This window comes from Monodelphis domestica, chromosome 1 (assembly GCF_027887165.1).
Source record: "Monodelphis domestica isolate mMonDom1 chromosome 1, mMonDom1.pri, whole genome shotgun sequence".
NCBI classification, from domain to species: domain Eukaryota; kingdom Metazoa; phylum Chordata; class Mammalia; order Didelphimorphia; family Didelphidae; genus Monodelphis; species Monodelphis domestica.
In genome coordinates, this window is record NC_077227.1 from 27,531,257 (window position 1) to 27,552,762 (window position 21,506).

At 33.3% G+C, this 21,506-nt stretch overlaps 1 protein-coding gene across 3 annotated transcripts in view; it reads right to left on the reverse strand.

Annotated features, from left to right (window-relative positions):
- Nucleotides 1–1,291: 1,291 nt before the first annotated feature.
- The window catches only part of CTNNA3 (catenin alpha 3), a 2,164,949-nt gene continuing 2,144,734 nt past the window's right edge, over nt 1,292–21,506 (reverse strand). For all 3 annotated transcript variants that reach the window (XM_056819226.1, XM_056819225.1, XM_056819237.1), the window contains one exon: nt 1,292–6,880. In XM_056819226.1, the coding sequence (XP_056675204.1) occupies nt 6,593–6,880 (288 nt within the window). In that variant the 3' untranslated portion in view covers nt 1,292–6,592. The remainder of the gene's footprint in view (nt 6,881–21,506) is intronic.

Sequence of the window (21,506 nt, forward strand, 5' to 3'; positions counted from 1 at the left end):
AAAAAATGTTTTCCCATATAGACCTCATTGTCAAAAGTATTACTGATCTTTGTGTTTCAAGGAGTGTTTTATTCAGTGGAATGAAGGAACATCACTAAGATGTGTTATCATCTCAGCTTGCACATATTTACCTTCAATATAAACAATATTCAGCAATAAGAATTTGAGGAATGAAGGAAATAATACATTTACTCCTACTATGCCATCATCATCAATTGTTTAGCCTAGGATAGAGAATTACTGTATGGTAAGAAAAAAATGTACAAAATGCATATATGAAAAGCCATTTTTACATTAGCTTTGCAATCTGGGGGAAAACACCTCTGTTCCAAATAAAGAAGTAGATTTTAAAACTATATTAATAAATAATGTGTCTATAAATTTTTAGTCCTTTAAAGATGTGCTTTAAGAGAAATTAACAGGATGCCAACAAACTTTTAGATTTCCCAAGTGAGAATGTTAGAATAAAGTTTTGGTGGAGAGTTTTAAGAGATAGGCTCCAGTATTTGGTACTTAGACTTTGTATGTCTTTGATATAATGAGAGTGTTGTTGTTTTTTTAATTATGTGCTAGTGATGCAACTTAGTGAATGACTTCATTTCATAAGAACATAGGATCATGGTTCTAAAACTGAAAGGAAATTTAAAGGTCATCTTATTCAACCTCCAAACCCTGGTATAGAATTTACAGTGATATGGGGATCACAATCACCAATAACTATGAAAGTAATTCATTTGGGGAGAGAAATGGTCACTTATATACATCCAAATTCACTACTATAAGTCAGAAATATTAGATATTTTCCAGATGAAACTACTTAATTCTCTGAAAGTTGTGATCAATTTCATGCTATATAAGCATATTTCATTGCTCTCTATAATTTTATTTTTTAAATTCTTCATTTTAAAAATGGAGATTATTCCAAGGAAACATACAAAAGTCCTAGTTCTTAAAACACACACATTAAAGAGATATTGAAATAGTTTTTAGTTTGGGAAAATTTAGCATTTCAAATATTATTGCAATGCACAATGAAATAGAAACATTTTCAGCACATTAAAATACAAGAATGGATTAAAAAAATTAAAATGCACACTGATGAACTATAGTTTCAAATCTGCCTAATTAACCCCCAGAAAACATTAGAGTACTTTCAGAGGGATTTGGCAGGTGAAGGGTTTTCTTTTTTTTAATTCCTCTGTAGCATGCCATATGCTTTGTGCATTTGTAAGAACAGAACATGAGTAAAAGATAATCTAGCCGCAAAATTAAAAAAAAAGACAACAAAAAATTAGTGATGTTATGCATTTTATATATAATGAAGTTATATATTGTTCATATATGTTTCTGTTTGTGGATACAGATACATATACATGTATACAAATACTTTATGATCAGGTGTCCGGTTCCTTTAACATATCTGGGTGGTGAGAGCTATCAGTATTAATTTTGTTGCAGCTACAGCTGCCACCTCCATGATGCATGAATAATGTTGCTGACCGTGTGGCTGGAATGCTTTCTCACTCCTAGCCTTGTCCTCTGACTCCCCTCCTACCTGTGCCACAAACTTTTTCTTTTGATTTTCTTTGTTGTGCTTACAGGAAAAATGTTTCATAGTGACCACTTTGTTTGTTGTTGTTGTTGTTGTTGTTGTTGTTAGAGCTCGATTTGGTCAAACCTCTATGCAATTAACCAATATTGTACTTTAAGGTATTCAATCAACTTTTTATCTATTAACATGTAATCTTTGGAGCAACCTTATGCTTTAAATATCTTATTCTAGGGGAGTAAATTTCATCATATATAGGTATCACTGACAAGATGAAGTGAGAATGAAATTTTAATAGAGAAGTAGACAGATTTTGTTAAAATAGATTAGAAAAATGGACAGTGAAACATTAATTAATGCGTATCAAAATAATATATGATTGAGAGAAACTGGAAATGGAAGCAGAATGGGGAGAAAGTATAGGATAGGTCAAGAATATTGGTAGATATTAAATGGAGAGAGAATAGATTTGTATACTATGGAGGAATGGGAAGCTCCAGAAGCTGATGAGAAATCTGGAATGAGTCATAGTGTAATAGTGATGGTCAACTCCAACTTTATTGAAACATCTATCTGCCAGCTCTTTCTCCCTCTCCCTTCCTCTCTCCCTCCCTTCCTTTCTCTCCCTCCCCACCCCCCCTTCTCTCTCCCTACAGATAGCAGAACATCTCTTAAGTGTTTAATGGCTTTGTTCATTCTTTTATTGTTCACAATGTATAACAATGATTTGAGAACCTACTGCTTGTATAAGTAGCAATGATTTGGGATAATGAAACTTTACCATCTAACATAGGGCCATTAAAGCTAGAAAGGAGATAATCTTCAATGTCTCTAAATTTTATAGCTGAGGAAACTGAGGTTCAGGGATGGTAAGTGATTTGCCAAATACAAAAATATAGCCCAGGCCTTCTGACATCTTAGTTCAAGCTCTTCCCACTGTATTCTTTAGTTCACAGTCTATCAAAATAGGGATATTATTATTATTTCCAGAATCTTCTATGAATTAAATGTCAATTTATTTTTTTCTTGGAGTAAGTACAAAAATGTCTTTGAGATGCTATTTCTCTTTCTCTCAATTTTATCATTGTCTTCTTCCCACACACAATTACATCTATCTGGCAAAAGATTTTTTATTGTCAAATTGATTATTTGGTAGTACTTTAAACTCAGATTTTCCATATTTTTGAAGCAGAGATAACATTGTGTTCCTGAATTCATATCTGAAAAAAGTATGAAGTCTAAGGAATTTGAATTTCTAAATAATAAATCAGTAATGAGGTTTCCCTGTTTTAGATTTGAATAACCATTATTTAACTGTAGTTAATACTCTGTTCTTCTTAAACAAAAGTTTAACAATATTTCTATTGTAGTTTGATATTGTATCTTAATGTGGTTGCTATTTGTTTTGGGAGAGCTTTATCAAAAAGCATATTTCAGATTCAGAGATAAAACACTTCAAAAACTTTTCGGTCTAACTCTCCTCTATGAATGGAAAATAAATAACTCAGGGAGAATAGATTTTCACAAGGTAGAACAATCAGTAAATACACATAGATTTTAGTATACTTCTTAGGTCCCTCTCAATGTAAGATTCTATACTGCTAACCTGTAATAAGGATATTTTAATCAAAATAATTTACCCGAGAAATAAGTTTCTATTTATTTCTGATTTGCATATCAAGAACCTAATATATCTTCTTTTGAAAAGAAGATGAAGACTTTCTAGTTTAGTCTCTCATAAACACATTTTCTAATAAAGAGGCAGGTGATAACATGTGAGGTTCATTGCAAAATGGATTTTTAATCAGTTAAATGAATGTTTGTTAGACTAACTTTTGAGATCTCTTCCTACTCGAGGATTCTGTAATTCCCTTAAAAAAAAAAAGAATCTTAGACACAGAATGGGAAATTTTGGATACATTTATCTATGTAATTTAACCAAAGATATCCCAACTGCATCTGAATTATTGTTGTTCTATAATTGTGGAGAATGGATCTGTCCTAGATATTTAGGACACAGTATTATGGATAGAGTTTAGAGCCTGAGAAATTAATATATTATATTATATATATAATGATATATTTGTTTTATATATATATGATATATGTATATATCATATAATACAAGTGGTGATTTTTTATTACATTTTAGGGGAGGTTTGTGCATGGAAACTCAAATAATGTAGTGCTGTCAAATGGATTTATATTTTTCAGAATGAGAAGTTCCTCATTAAAATCATGCACTATTAGCATATTTTGCCTATTTACCAAACACCTTTCCTGGCAAAGAATTTGTTTTGATTTTTGTAATATTCTGGAGGGAAATCATTATTGCTCATTCATGCATGCATATCTATACATATATAATGTACAAATATGAATGAGCAATAGTATGTATATATATATATATATATTTATTGCACATATGAGAGAGAGAGAGGGAGAGAGAGACAAGCACACAGAGACATAGAGATATCGTACCTGTTATCATATTGATACAGCAAATGTCAGGAAGAGTAAACTCTCTACCAAAGTGGATTTTCTTTCTAATTCAGAGTCTTGAAGAGTTCTTTAGAATTCTGAGTGGTTTAGTGACTTGCCAAGAATCACAAAGTTATAATACAATGTAGCAGAGTTGATTCTTGAACCCTAGACTTCCTGACACAAAAACATTTGCATCAATTCCAACATAAACCCTTTCTAGTCACACCAAATCATAGATTTTGAGCTGCAAAGATCTTAGATGTTATCTAGTTGCACTCCCTCATTCTGTGGACAAGAATATGACAGAAAGATAAATTTTGCCCAAAGTTCCAAGGGATTAAAATGCCAGGATTTTGAACTAGCATCTTCTAACACTGGTTACAACTCTTTCCACTTAACAACAGAAATTTTAAGTGTGTCTTTTTGTTTGTTTTGTTTTCTTCACGAAGCAAATTGGAACAAAATGATCTTTGAAAGTCAGAAGACAATTGGAAAGATGTGGTCTTCATTTTGTCTCCATTGCCTTGAAATTCAAATAAAGCACAAATTCAAGTCTAAAACAATTAAGAATGATATATAGTATTTTAAAGAGAAGCTAGAAAGAGGGAGATTTAAAAATATGAGAGATTTAAAAAGGAGGATGTTGGGTTGAAACTTTTTTGATTGAAAATGATAAGGAATAGTCAGCAAACTTAAGAAAGGTAGTAGTAGCAATAGTACTAATAATAGTTAAGATTTATTTAAGCCTTTAATATTTGCAAAACACTTCACATGCATTTTATCAAATGTTTCTCACAATAACCCAGGATGATAGTTATTACAGGCATTACTATTAGCCCAATTTCATATATAAGGAAATTAAGGCTGGAAGAGATTTATTATTTTGTTTATAGTTGCACAACCAGAAAATGTCAGAGATAGGATTTCAAATCAGGTCTCTTCTGAGTTCAGCACCCATCCCCAGCACAACATAAGCTTTGATAGTACTTTTAATGTTTGCAAAATCCTTTACCTGAATTATCTCATATGATCTCCAAGGCAAATATGGCTTGAAAGCATTATACCTATTATTGCCCCCAGTTTACATATAAAGAAATTAAGGCTATTATAGGTTATTGGGAGGTGCCAGAGATGGGATTTGAATCCATGTCTCCACTGGCTTCTGTATTCTTTTCCATGTACCACATAGCCATAGCCTTTGAATAAACACTGAAGATTGAGCAAAGAGAATACTGAGGTTAAACTATAAAATGGCCTATTTGAAATCCAGGAGCATTGTCAGAAGGACACTTTGGGGAACAGTGTATTCAAATGTTGTTGGCAACTGTATACTTGAACAGGGCCCCCTGTTTTTTTTGCAAAGATATATATTAAAAGAAAATTATCAAAATCATTCTAGCTCCATTACTATTAACTTGCCTTCAGGATTCAATGGAATATTTTAAAACATTAGCTTTTTCCTCTAAATGTCCAGAGGTTTTCAAGGCAATAGTTCTTCTATTCTCTCACTTGCTATAGACTGATAAAAGGACTTCAAATTTACACTGAGAACATTTTCTTTGTGCTATTGGAACCTTCTTGACCTACTGTACTCTCCTGGTTCCCTAAATAGGTGATGCCCCATCCTTTCAGCAAGTGCTTTTATGGACCTTTCCAAGTCAGCACTTGAGAAGCCTGTGCCTGGGCTAATTGTCACCAGCACATTCATCAGAAAAGAGGGAAGGTTAAAAACATTTCATCTACAAGTGTGAAATACTTCCAACTATCATAGGCTGAACTTCTGAAATAGCCAGGTATTTGGCTGCTGAATCTTGGTAGATTTCTATGTGTGACACAGCCCATTAAAAGCTGTACTCTTGTAGAATTTGCCTTCAGTGAGTACATACCTCTACAAAACATGACTCTTAAGTCAGGTCTGGAAGTGTATTATAGGTGACAAAGTTAAAAAGATTATTAATAAATTACTATCAATTCATTAACAATCAATTACTATCAATTCATTGACAGGCATTTTATTGTGTCTACTGCATGTAAGAATCTATGGTGGGTACCAAGAAAAGATTACAAAAGGCTTCATGATGGAACTGTTTGTTTGATGTGTATCCCTGATATATAATACTGTATCTGATGCACAGTAGGCACTTGCTAAATATTCTTATATTGATTTTTCCATTGAAAACCAAGAGGATGGCTTCTATTAAGACATCCCAACATTTTAAGTAAGTGGGTATTATTGACATGCATGATGACAGATAGGACATAATTGAGCTTCCAATTTTTTTGTTGTTGTTGTTGATTGTGGGGATAGAGAGGAATATAAGATTGTCTTTGGGAGTGTGGATGAGGAATTTAACCAACTTTGACAACTTCTTTCCAGATAAGAGGTGTGGTGTGAAACCATGCTTTTCAGAGTGGCACAGCAAACTCATTACATGACCTATGCTACTTGTTGTTTACACATCAAATATTAGTGCCCGTAAAGAAGTGGTCTAGTAGAAAACAAAGGCTGTGAAATTAGCAGGGATCATAAAATGGATTAGCTGGGATTGAAAGGTCAGGTTAATAGACTTGTCTTCCTCTGAATTCACTCATGACTTGTACAGGGTGGATTTGCTTCTTAGTTGAGCCTCTTCTTACTGCTGCAAAGACTTCCTCTGGCTTCTCTCTCTTAATTAGGGGCTTTTTTGCAGGAGCCTTCATTCTCCACATGACAACAGGGTGTCTTGGACCTGTAGAACTTTGAATCCTGATGATTTTTGTGGAGGCAATGTAGGACATTTTCACAGTATGGACAACAGCATTCATTAAGTTCTTGGCAGCCTGGATTAGTGAGGTGACACTGTCCAACTGGAATAAGAAAGGTGGCAGTTACTTTGAGGAAGTCAGGATAGTAGCAATTTAAACACTAAAGATCTTCTGAAACTATAGAATTCCTGGTGGTCTATGTCAAGGAAATTTGGTGTGTGTGTGTGTGTGTGTGTGTGTGTGTGTGTGTTTCCTATTACATCTTGCATGTGTATGAATGCATAGGCTTGTATAGATAGATAAATAAATGAATGAATGGGAGGGAGAAGGCAGTGAGATGTAATTTGATCAAGATAGAAGCCCAGCTTTAGAGTTATTAAGAACCTACTACAGACATATAATAGCTGGGTTTCCATGGACAAGACATTTAATCTCCCAGTGTTCTAGGCAGCTCTCTAAAACTATACAAAAGAGATAATTTGCCCATATACATTTCCCAGGGGAGTTTCTATATTAGGAAACTCTTAGAGAAATCTTAGAGAAATTTCAAAAACAGTATAGATTTTATAAATTCCACGAAGATTGAAAAAAATGGATCTGGGGTGAGGAATAATCATTACATTTACCTCTAAAACTATAGAATGTTAGAATTGGAAGGAACTTAGAGAAGACAATTTTCTTGCTTCACAAATGAGGAAACAGAAGGAACAAATTATTTGACTAATGTAACACAGGGTATAAACAGTAGAATTACATATTGAGCTAATGTCTCTAAACTAATGACTTTGATCCTATATTACTGAATACAAGAAGAAACTGAGACTCAGAGAAGTTAAATGACTTGCCTAGTTTTCCAATAGCTAATTAATAGAAGACTTGGAATGAGACTTCATATAATCTGGCCTATTGTCTTTCCAATACATATTATACCACTTCTTCCCAAAGCCTATTTTCTAAATATTTTTATAATATTTCCCCACATTTTATTTTTAAATTCCTGATAAAGTTTTCAATATACAGTTTGATTTCAGGATGTTTTTGAATATTCTGACCAGTCCTCTCATCAATATTCCCATCACCTCCTGTTCTCTAAGTACTTGAAGGTTGCTACAGTACTAGGATGTTGCTTTTTACTTTCCCCAAACCAGCAGCCCTTTTAAAAGCAACTGTTACACTTACTCACTGTTTCAACTAGAACACCACAGGCAGAAATACTAATTCAAAAGGACAGATGCTACAAAAATAAATGAAAGGGAGAGCTGGGTTTTGTTATTCACTTGAACTCTTGGGATTTTTCTCTAGGGCATTTTTGCTTTTATGATGATGTCTAGGAGGTGAATCTTGAAATTTTCCTCATTCACCCCCTTGCCAGTGCTAGCAACAAAGCATCCCAAGTCTGTTTATTATATTTCTTACTATTTCTTAGCTATTTCTTCTCACTATCCATGCATCATATTCAATTCATATCTATTCAACATTTTTTTTTTCCTAGTGGTTGATTATGGGTACTTCTTTCCAGCAGGAATCCAAGTCCTTCAAGGTGGTACCTTTAGACTTGATGCCTTTGTGATTTCCTTTGGGATAAAGTGAGATTCACTGGAATGAGGGTCACATTTCTGGAAACTACAGTTGTCTTTTACTTTGGGGTGAAGAAAAATCACAGGTAATAACTATAAGTTTGGATGTCTATATTTCTTGGACAGAAAAAAAAAGGACTTGTTGATTTGGGGGAGTTACTTCCCTAGGTACTCTCTTATAAAGAATCATACATTGAGAATAAATGTTATTACTTTTTTGATTCCTGAGTATCTTCTATAGGATTTCTATATTTTCTCTTATGCAGTGTAATAACCATGTTGAATCAGAGTAAGTAGTCTTCATACCGGATTCTGCTGGAATCGACTTTAGTCCTTGCCAAAATTCTAGAAACTATCATTGAGGGAATATTGTGTTATCATTGAAACAGAAGTGTGTTAATCACTATTACCCAGTTGGTCTTATCAAGGACAGGTCATAGAAAAGTCAGTTTGGGTACCATAAAACTAAAATTGAAATACACCTATTCTTTCTTCTACTCTTATAAATGATGAATTCAAGAAAGAGAAAGTGACATCCATGTTCACTTGCAATCAATTCATTAATCAATTTTGCCTATTTTCAAGGAATAAAATTTGGGGTAAGGAGTTGTGTGAATATTTGCTCAAGAGTATCTCTTAAAACAAAACAAAATTCTATTAGTATTCAAAGTCAAAATCAGTATTTAGCCAATCTGTCTATCTAATAGTTTGTATCTTTACTAGATCAAGTATCATCTTCCATGAGTGGGTAACATCACTTGCAGAAAGGCAATTCTATGAAACTATGCTCAGAATAATATTTTTAAATATGTGAAGGGGACCAATAATATGAAAATAAAGTTCTTAAAATATTAAAAATAAAACTAAATTAATAGACTAAGAATTCTGGTCATAGAAAAGATACATATACTTATATAAACATATATGTGTATATTTCAACAATATATGTGTCAAAACCTTGTGCTATGTTTGATGAACAAGATAGAGGTGTAAGCTAGATGAAAGTACAGCATGATGGATTTGTTTATGCTTTAATGGCCCGAATTAAAGCATCATAATTAATGGACCAATATCATCAAGGGAAAGAGGTCTCTAATTGGCTACTCCAAGACTTTGTGATCTGTTCAGAGGTTGACCATATAACTATTTTTCTCCCCCTCCCCAATGTATTTTATAAAGGAGGTTTGGCATAAAGTGGATTCTTTCATTGTAGAAAGATAATTTAGTACATGGTTTAAAGATTCCCTATATGGACTATTAATACAATTCCCAAGCAATAAGTGGGCATGGAAGATGATCAAAAGTTCTAGGAACTTGTGCACAGCTTTGTAGCCACTGTTGTGGCAACATCTATATGATTTGAGGAAATGCAAGTTTTTGTTTTGTTTTATTTGTTTGTTTTTATATTATCACCTACATCTTCACATGATAGATTCAAGAAGTTTGCCTCTGCTATCGTCTGTGATGTATGCTGTCAGCATTGAGATGAACACCCACTGTGTTATCACTAATATTCATTGGCATTTTCCTAGCATGTTTATTATACCTTTTCAGTTAGAGAATTCTCATCTTAGCTACAGAAAAATTGAGTGAAGAAAAGCAGTCAGCTGAGGTTACCTGCCTAGGGCAGTGGTCTGGCTGTCTGCTTCCTGAGCAGGAAATCTAATTAGCTATATTATGTGCCATGTCTGAAATCCTTGAAAAGGTAATATATATATATATATACACACACACACACATATATATAAAGATTCACAAAACAGTAAGTCTTAGGAATCACATATTTTTGTGACTTCATTTATTAAAGATGAAGAAAGAGTGCTCTGCATGTGTTACCGACAATGATTTTTTTCCACAAAACCCTCAAAGATTTTAGGAGCTTTTTATCCCCTGGCAACAAATTCCTTCCATAAACATATGCATACATGAAACATCTCTTAGAATTGCTGGATAAAGAGTAGTAATGTCCAAGGAAGGAGGAATACTTTGGGGACTATATAAGATAATAAAAATATATAAAGAATGTAAAAATGATAAAAAGTGATATATGCAAAATACTTTAAATTATTTACAGTATTAATTAAATCAATGCTGTTGTTATTGTTGTGGATACTGAGTGAAGCATACCTGAGGGTTGAAATTTTCTCTAAGGCTTTGGGAGCTAAGAGTAGGTAGCAGTAATTTTCCTAGGAAATGTATTTTCACTGACAGTAGTAGATGGCAATGAGAAGAATTCAACTCATTTTCTTAATCTCTCCCTACAATCCATCTCCAAGATTCTCATCTCACTTCTTTCTGGAGAAGTCAACAACATGAGCATGTGAGTCACATCAGATTCCAACATCCTCAATAAAAGTAATTAATTTTGATATTGTCAACTTAAGGAGAATTCACAGGGTCAATGGGATAAGAATTTTCATTTGACTGATGAAGAAAAATATTAGCATTTTGATAGTGTGACTTTCTTGAGAGACAGACCACTGATTTCCCTAGGCTGACAAGCAGACAATTTGAATTAAGTATTAAACATTCTGTAGTTTCCTCACTGTAGCAGAAGTGAAGTAGAATGAGAACTCCACCTGGTAGTAGAGTTCATAGAGCATGCTTGTTGCCCTTAAAATACAAATGCTTGCCACTTATATTAATGAACCCTCTCCTTAATTCTAATAGAATTCAGTTAAACTGTTTACTAAGAGAATGATTTTCTCCCTCCCCCCTCACTCCCTTCCCCCCCCTCTCTTTCTCTCTCTCTCTCTCTCTCTCTCTCTCTCTCTCTCTCTCTCTCTCTCTCTCTCTCTCTCTGTCTCTGTCTCTCTCTCTCTCTCTCTCTCTCTCTCTCTGTCTCTCTCTCTTTCTTTCTCCATACAGACACACATATATCAGTATCCAGGGAGGAAAAGTTATGACTAATAACATGGAAAGATAAGTTAGAGATTTAAAAAAAATCCTTCTTATATGCTATAAAAGGGGTAGGGTGGTGAGTCATCCTAATCATTTCTAATTTTGTTCAATCCATTACTCCTCTCTCCTACTTCCTTTGCCTGCAAGTGGGTAACTCTCACCTTCACATTTCCATTTCATTTTCTCTTTCAGCTTCCATTACACATTATCTTCTTTCATTAAACTCTAAGTTTCTTAAGGACAGGGATTCTCTTGTTTTTGCTTGTATATCTATTTCCAGTGCTTAGCACAGTGCCTGGAATATATTGAGTGCTTAATGATATGTATGTGAATACACAGATACATAATACACATATATGTGAATGTGTTTGAATGTATATATGCATGTGTATATACATAGTTGTGCATATAGATTCATGTATATATGTAGTGCATGTTTGTATATGTCTATATATAGCAATCATCAGTCAAACCATATCTTCTAGGCTGCTCACACATAAGAATCTCAGATAATCTATGAATATTTAGGCTAAAATAAAGAAAGCATTCTATATTTGTCTAATCATCATCATCATAATAATACATCAGCATCAGCATCATCCTTCAGAGTTTAGATTGCTAGACCTCAGTATTCTTGAGAGGTAACATCCTTGCTGCTGATATCAATTCCTAATATTGTAGGGAACACTAGAGCATTTAATAATCTATATGAATTTTGAACATAAAACTCATCTAACATAATGGAAACATACTGAAAATTGTCTTAATTATGACCTAAAAGCAAGCCAAAACAGATTTAAAAATAATAATACCATTCTTTCTATCTCAGTATACATAAGAGAATGTTATGACACAGAAAAATGCTATTTTTGGAAAGAAAAGTTTGGACATATTTGCAACTATGGAAATCACCAGGCATTGTAGGCCAAAAAAAAAAATCTAGCCAGTATTTTCCTTTTTGAACATAATAGGCTGCTTAGGTATCTTGACACTTGCATTTAGGAAATATGTGCTGTGGAAATATTTTATGTCTGAAATTCACTTTTTTCCAAAATGAAGAAAAGTCAATTATAGACATTATATTTTAACTATTATTCCTGGGAGAAATTCAGCATTCATTTTCTTTTCTCAATGTTTTTATTATTAAATAAAGTCTTAGTACTTCATTTCTTTTTCCTAAAACAAACAAACAAGCAAACAAACAACATGAACAAAATAATCTAACTTTTTTCTTAGATATTTTTAAGTTTGAATGAAAATTATGGGAATGGATCTTGGAAATCTGTGTTCATTTTCTAGCTATGGACATGGAGCAGTAAGGGCACTCCTAAAAGATTGTGATCCCATTAATAAAATACTAAGTTCAATGATGCAAGTCATGACCCATATATATTTGACAGATTTTTGGGAGGCTTATAACCTCTCATTAGTTAACTACCAGGAATCTGAGTAATAGAGTGTTCTTAATTTTACTGAAATCTTGAAAGAATAAATATTTTCATCCAATGTCATATTTCACAAATTCCAATTGCTAACCTGTTTTTATTTCACTTGTATATTTCTCTGAAATAATCATTTATACAGCTTCTTCTACATGATCCTAAATAATGACCAAATCCTTTTATCCTGATCCCCCCCACCTTGAAGCTCCATACTGTCCTTTGACAGACTAGCACATCTTGTTTGTAGTCCCTTGAAATCCATAAGTTTAAGATATTTAACAAGTCTCTAAGATATTTAACAAGCAACTGGGAAAGCATGAAAAAATTATCACCTCACCAAGCATATGTCCTTTTCTATAAAATTCAGAAGATACTCTCTGCAATATATACTTCAGAAATATCCCACAGAGAAAATGTTTTGTCAACTTTAAGTCATGAGAATTTTCTTATCATATTCATTTCTTTTCATCTTTGATGGTGTTCAGTTATAAAATGTCTTGGTAAAAATTTCATCTATAATTTTTATATATTATTTGTTATAAACTATTGTACAGGCACATAAAATACATATTTTCTGTAATTGAATAAAAGGACTAGTACCAAAGCTTATTTTCTTTAGGCACACTGTATAGCACTACAGAATAATTCCAGTCACCAATAACATGAGTCCAATTATATGTATCACTTTCTTTTACTATGCAAATTTTATTTGTTTTATTGTCTCTAGAGTTTGAAAGTGTTTTGTTGCATACAGATTAGAGATTAGAAGTAGTTGATATGCTGACATCTATTAAAATGCTCTTAAATTTTTGAGTAAATATTTTGTCTAGATAACAGTTTTTTTTTTTCTGTGATAGTAGACTTTCTCAGTGCAGCTGATTTTGTTACATTCTCTAGGAAGTTTGCATGTGCCTTACTCTTACTTTTTGAAAAAAAAATCTATATTTTAATTTATAAATATAGCCACCAGTTTGCATCTTACTTGGTATTTGGCACATCCTATATTTTGGAAGCCTGTAATGATATGTTGACAGTATCTACTGATTCCTTGAATAATCATCAATGAACAATATGTTTAGGCTCATTAAGTATAATCCTTTTGAAATTTCTGGTGGTAATGAGCTGATTCTAAACTGCCATTATAAATTCCTCTGCTTCTATAAACAAATCTTCATGACAGTCATTTGTCCAATGTTTCTTTATAGATATATTGCTGGTTAAGTTCGCTATGCATGCCAATCATAGATGAACTTTTTGATTCCACATATCTATATTAGCTTATTTAATATATGAGCTTGAACTGGATGCAAATCAATTTTAGATAAATTTAACAAACTCAGTGACACAAAACCTATTTTTCGTCTTCAATATTGCTTAGTGAAATATCATTGGCTTGTTGTAAAAATTATTTCTGCAAAATTTTAAATTCCTCATCATGTACTCTGAGAATATCTATCCTCCTTTTCCTTTTCAATGAAGAAGTATTAATCTTTCTGTAGTTGCCTTTCAGTGATGAGAAGGGATGTATTTTGCTAATATTACATAGGTTTTTCTTAGTTTGCTTATAACAAATCTGAATATTAAACAGAGGGCCAGTCTTAGAATCAGGAAGACAAAGGTTCAAGTCCTGATTCTGACTTACAATAGATATATGACCTTAAGAAAATAAATTGAGTGTTCAGAATCCCCAATAAACTAACATTATTTTATATATGGTCTGCTGGATGATATCAGAGACAAGAATTCCCATAAATTTTCTGTGATCCCCTGAATTTGTTAAATGCCATGTCTGTTCTACCCAGGATATAGCTGTCAATATTATTGTAATTTTAAATTTCTATTTGGGGAAGAATGAGGATATGGAACTTGGACTGGTCTCATTAATCCCAAAGTATCCTTTGAATATTTTAGATATGATAAGGTCTTTCCTTACTACTTCTGGAAATTAGGTTTCTGAAAGCTACATCACAAACTATTATATCTATGTGTTGGTTAATGCTAAGTGACAGCAGAAAACAAGTTCATCTTCAGGGACTGAACTATATTTGGAGATGTTTCCTAACTCCCAGGTACCTCTTGGGTTTGCTTGGCAATAGTTTTATATTTAAATGAAATGAGCAAGTAACTTCAATCAAGATTAATAATAATGGCAGCTAACATTTATATAATGCTTACTATGTGCCAACTACTGTGTTAAATACTTTACAGTGATTTTCTCATTTGATTTTCACAACAATCCTGGTAAGCAGACATTACTTTTGGCTCCATTTATAGGTGAAGTAACTGAAAAAAATAGAAGTCAGATGACTTGCACAGGGTCATACACCTAGAAAGTTTCTGAAACCATATTTGAATTCAAGACTTTCTGTCTCTAGATTCAGTGTTTTATCCACTATGCCACTGTTTTTTCTAATCTAATAGATCTTAGAGTCCCATCCTTAGTCCATTGGTAAATACTATTTAAATCCTTATAGGACATTATAAATTCTTATTTTTTCCAAACTAATTTATCCATAAAAACTATCCCCTGCTTAAACATGCTCCTTTTAGCAATCATTTTCAAAACTTCTAGATAGAATCCAGGCAGTTTTAATAGGCAAATCAAATAATACACTCTGCCCCTCCAAGTTCATCAAAATGGAGTTATTTTTCAAATTTTACAACTAAAATTCAACCTTATAAGTAAATTGGGAATGGTCATTCCTTATTTGAAGATGAAGAGATATTTATTTAGATAATTAATATGGTTTGCACAGTAAATTCCTTTGCCAACTTGCCATTAGAGTATTCTGACAACAGAAGAAAACAACTAAGTTGAAGGGAAAGGAAGCAATGCCACATTTAGAGTTCAATACTACTGAAACGCCAATCATAAAATACAATATGATATTTCTTTGATTGAAATCTGATTCTATCAAAAACATTTTCAGAAAAATTTAAAATAAGTTAGAAATAAGTAGATACTCTGGGGGAAATCCCTGTAGAGCTCATATATATTTTAGTTAAAATTACTTCAAACAAGTCTGATTCATCATGACAGTATATTTGTCTATATTTTGCTTGATAACACTTGTTTCCTTTGAATGCAAGTTTTTGAATTCCAAGTAAACAAGCAGATATTATGTACCTAATTTATGTCAAGCAAAATGATTTGCTAGGTATATGAATAAGGCAAAAAAGAAGCATCAAGAAAAAGTGTTCTTTTTTTTGTTCCTGCTTTCAAAGAACTCACATTTTAGTAGGGAGGGATCTTTCTGAAGCTCCACAATTTACAGTTCATGAGACGATATCATGGAGTGATATAATTTGGATATAACTTTGACTTCGTTTAAAGTAAATTTTTATTTTGCAGAGGACAAAACAGTGGTGAAGGCACTTTCCTAGGGCAATATCACCTTTTGGAGCAAATCATTTTGGAATGGTGAAAAATAGCAATGAAATTTGGAAGATTTGATCTTATATTATGACTTGAACAGTTTCTATCTTATTGATAAACTATGTAACTTCTCTAACTTCATTTACCTGACCTGAAAAATGTGAATAATAATACTTGTTTTAAGTACCCCACTGGTTGTTATGAGGAACAAGATTTTTAAGCCTTAAAGTTGAACAAAATTATTAGCTGTCATTTAATTCCCATGTCTTCTCAATTACAAGCACATAATTTACAAGGACTAATAGGCTATTTGATGCAGTAGAGAGAGTAAGATTTGGAGATAAAAATACTTCGGTAAAATCCTAGCTGTGCAGCTTTGTATTTTTGTGATTTATAGATAGTCATTTATTCCCTCCACAACCTCAGTTTCCTCATATGTAAAATAAGAGAATCAAGCAATATGATATGTAAGGTACTTCACAACTCAAAATCTATAATTTTATTAACCCTCAAAATCAATACAAGAAAATATTCATTCCCAAGAAGAAATTAGGGATTCCTCTCAGTTCTTTCTACAATCAAGAAGGACCTGTGCAATATAATTTAAAGCCTTCTTAAATTTAATCCTTTTCAAGAGCATTTAGATTGCACAATGGATAGTATTCCAGACTGGGAGTAGTTAAAAGACTTGGGTTCAGATTTGACCTCAGTAACTTCCCACCTGTGTGACCTTGGCCTTTTTTACTCTTTTGTCTTTGAGCTGATACTAAGACAGAAGTTAAGGTTGTTGTTGTTTAATCTTATGCTAAGATATTTTGGAATTGTCAGGTAGAGATGCTAAAATCATATTATTACAAAGCTGAAAGAAGATTGTTCAGCACTGAGGTGAAGGACAACTCCATAATACTAATAATTGAGAAGCATTATAATCCCATTAGCAAAGAAAGCATTTCCAGTCATTCTGAATGAGTAGAAAAGGCAGATTGGCATTGGGATATTTAATTTGTTTGGAACAAACCAGTACCTTTTGTTCGCGTTTGATTTTTGATTAAAACTTGGACAGGTCTCTTGGAAAAGGAATTGTTCCATGTTCTAGGTTTTCTAAGAAGCTTCATTAACAACATATATAACACCATGTCCTGTAATTAATGTACTGACAGGGAGAAAAGCAGTCAGGAGAAACAAAGTGACAGAATTACAGAAATAATTGGATCAATGAACTTGGCATTGAGACTTGGAAAACTTTTGGAAACTAATATTAAAGTGATATTTAATAAATATCTCAAAAATAAGATCTACACTAATTGCCAATATGAGTACTTTGAATATGTGGCATGCAGGAAAGACCTTATTTTTTAAGAGTTTAACTAGAATAGTAGACAGGAAGAATATATGAATATAATTTAGCATGATTTTAAAGAGTATTCTATGAAGTCTTTATCCTATTATTGTAGGAAATGTAAGATAAAAACAATTCTAGGCACAATGGCAATAAAATTAAGTGAATTCAAGAAATGTGTGTTGAATAACAAGACCAAAAAGCAAAATTTCAGTGGCAATATCAGTTTGGGAAAAAAAAAAAAGATCAACTAAAGCATCCTATAGATTCTTTATTAGCCTTACATTGTAAATATAACATTTTTCTTACAAGTTACTTAAGAGTGACATAAAAGCATAAGTACCATACACAATTACTTTGTACCTGAAAAAAACAAAATGTAATAGCTAATGAATGAAAAACAGATTTAAATAAAAACAAAGCATTTTGGCAGGCTTGATATTGCACCAAGATAAATAAAAATAGATTTAATATTAATAAATATAAAATCTTAGACATGAATTGAAAAGTCAAATTTATAAGCCCAAGATAAGGAGGCAGAACTAAACAGAATTCATTTTGATAAAGATCTATTGAGTGTGGAAGATTTTAAATTCACATTGAGTAATTTATCTCATGTGAAAGTCAACAGATCTAATGCAGTCTTTAATTACGATCAGGGTGACTTTGTATCAAGGAAAAAGGAGTTGACTAAAAGTCCTTCGAACTTTGTCCTTAGACCATATCTGTAGTATTTCATTTAGATAGAGGTATCATAGATTAGAAAAGGAACTGATAATATGGAGGGAATCCAGATCATGTTGGAATGGGGGACTACCTTTCTAGTTATTTGTTAGACTGAATGGCTTCTGGAACCATGCCTTCCTGTGAAATTCAGTGACTCTTTATTTCTCTTTAGTATTATCTCCTAGGGAAAGCAGTCAATTTGTTGGTTAAGGAGAATCTCTAAGGAGAAAACCTTTCAGAAAGACTTCTTGTTTTGTTTATGATCCTGTAACAATTTTGAGGTTTTATATCATTGCCAAAGTGTATTTTGTGATGCTTTATCTAACAAGCTATCTCTCATAAACATTTGAATTCCCATGATTTACTCCCCTCGAGTAAAACCATGCCTTCTCATAGTCATTAAAAATGTCAATTTATAAATCCCTTCAGTGATGCATAAAATAGCCAATCATGAACATATATTAACTCATTTTTATTACATAACTAGCAAAGCAATCTGCAGCAGGATAGTCTATGTAGGAAAACAAAGGGAGTACTAATTTTAGGGTACTCTTCAGAGTAGACAAGACCATGTGGGCACATGTGAAAGAGCCTCATGGGGGCATCTATGTGTCTCAATGGTTAGAGGGTCACACCTGGAGGTCCTGGGTTCAAATCTGATTTCAGACACTTCATAGTTATATGAGCCTGGGCAAGTAACTTATGCTCCATTGCCTAGACCTTTCTGTTCTTCTGTATTGGAACCAATACTTGGTACTGATTCTAAGACAGAAGGCTAAAAAAGGAAAAGAGCCAAGGAATACAGCCAAGTGATATAGGTTGGTATATGTGTTATAGCAATAGCCTTATGCAGAACAAAGAGAAGATTTCAAGATGAGGATCATAGGAGGAAACTTCAGCAGGCTCATAGTTCTATTTTATTATAGTTCTACCCAATCAATCAACAAGAATTTATTAAATATCTACTTTGTAATATGCACTATTATAAACACTGGGATTGTAAACCCAAAGAAGGAAGTAGTCCCTATCATTAAGGAATAAGGAACTTTCCTTAAAATGGGAGGCTGTTATATACATGTGGACATATACATATATACCTATATATATACACACACATACACACACAGACATATATATATATAATAAAATATATGCATGTAATTATTAAAAGGAAAACGAGGAGAACCCTTGGGATGATGATTTAAGGTTAGTTTGATCGTGTTGGTGAACTAACCCCCTGGTAAGGGATTTCCTTCCCTGTCTGGGCAGAGAGCTGATGGCTGCCCATTGTCTCTATTAGATAAGATGATGACACAGGTGAGCAGAGGTCATTACCCCTTTGGGGACACCTCAGGAATGGAGAATAATGGGTTATTGGGAACTTTTACAAAACCTAATCTTTCTGGGAGTATCGCTCTGATAAAAACCCCTGCTGGAGGGAGATGAATAAAGTTTAAATCAGGGCTTTGCATTACCTGACTCTAATAGAAATCTCCCTCCTAGATCAAACCTCTACCCTCCAACCATCTTCCATTCTCTTAAAAGATCTTACTGCTATTGAAGAAGCAGACATCTTTTTTTTGGGATAGGATATTTAGGATGGGGTGAGGTAAGAGGTTAAACAGGAATCCCTAAGGTAAATGCCCAGACTGACAGTGAGTCCTCTGGCTTTGGCCAACAGCCAGGACCAGTCTAAACCCTTATCTACTTTCCTTATTCTCCTATGAAGGCTCTCCTGAACTAATGTTGAGGTAATATCATAAGTCTTTAAGATATACATGACAGAGGACTGTCTTTAGGACTGACTCAGCCCAACCTCCAGGGATAATCCCTCTTGGGCAAAGCTGAAATGTCCAGTCAGGGCACCCAGATCTTGATATGGCAAGGAACAGGATCAGTTCACAGACAATATGGGCATTGAGTTCAGTTGGGAAATCCTTAGGAGGATGGTGGGATTCAAATCCTGAGATCAGGAAAGGACCTGCTTCCAGTCCAAGGCTCAGAACCAAACCTCTCATCTGTTGGTAAATTTCCCAGAATCCCCCATTCTCCCACATTCCAACTGCCCCACTGTCACTTATTGCTTCTTCAGTGTTCCATTTCCACTCTGTGTTAAAATCTCTTCTTACATTATACATGCATATATACACATGTCCACAAAGAAATTCATGTACATATGTGGTTAGAGATAGATAACTTCAAACTGAGAAGTTTTTGGAGGAAGACACTAGAAACTGGATGAATCAGAAAAAGCCTGAAGAATGTGGCATTTGAGGAATCTAGATTTTTAACAGGCAGAAGTAAAGAGGGATGTTCTCTAGGCCTTTTCTATAGCTAGAGCTGCTGAAACTTGAAGTGTTAGGAACACCAATTAACCCAGAATGTCTGCATCACAGAGGGTATGGAGAAAAGGAAAAAAGAAAAGGAAAGTTCAGAAGGGATCAAGCTAGGATGAGTTGTTAATTAAAAACAGGGGAATTCATATTTGATTGGAATGAAGAAAAAATATATTTCTCAAGCACCTAATATGTGCCAGATACTATGCTAAATACTTTAAAATTCTTTTCTCATTGGATCCTCACAGAAATCCTATGGTTATGGCCATTTTGCCTTTGAGGGAGTTGATGCAGACAAAGATGCATCATATGACTTGTCCAGTGTCATATATCTACTGTGTCCCAGGCCAGATTTGAACCCATGGCTTGCTTACCCAAGGCCCAGTGCTATGTCCTTTGTACCATCCAGCTTCCTATAATTGAAATTAAATCTAATTTATTGAGCAGAGGAAGGTGCTGGATGGAAAAGGAGGTAACATGGGGAAACTGTACTTTAAGAAAATTATTTGCTGACCCTATGAAAGAATTTCTGAAAAGAATCTTGTGAGGAAGACCAAAATATTCTACGTTGCTAATGTAATATTTAAAGTGGGAGATGATGCTGGCTTGAACAAGGGTGCATGTGTGGTTATTTGAGTGTTATGTAGGGTATATATGTGAAATATGGCAGGGATATATTTTAGTCTTATAGTTATTGCAATGTCACTATTTTGCATATAACATACATTCGTGGGTGTTCATGTGCACAAAAATGTATATAAAAATTAAGAATGTTGGGGAAACAGGGGCTATGCAAATGCTTTCCTCTGCTCATAACCATAATATTCATGGCTGTTATATCACCTAAGATAACCTTAAATTCAAGCTTGTCTTGGAAAAAAAGCATGCATTTGTGTGTGTGTGTGTGTGTGTGTGTGTGTGTGTGTATCTGTGTCTCCTTTAACCATCCTTATATCTGTCAACTTATAGTTGCTATGATTATTATGATTTTTTAAATACTACAATATTTAAAATTAAATTAGTTTCTCTAT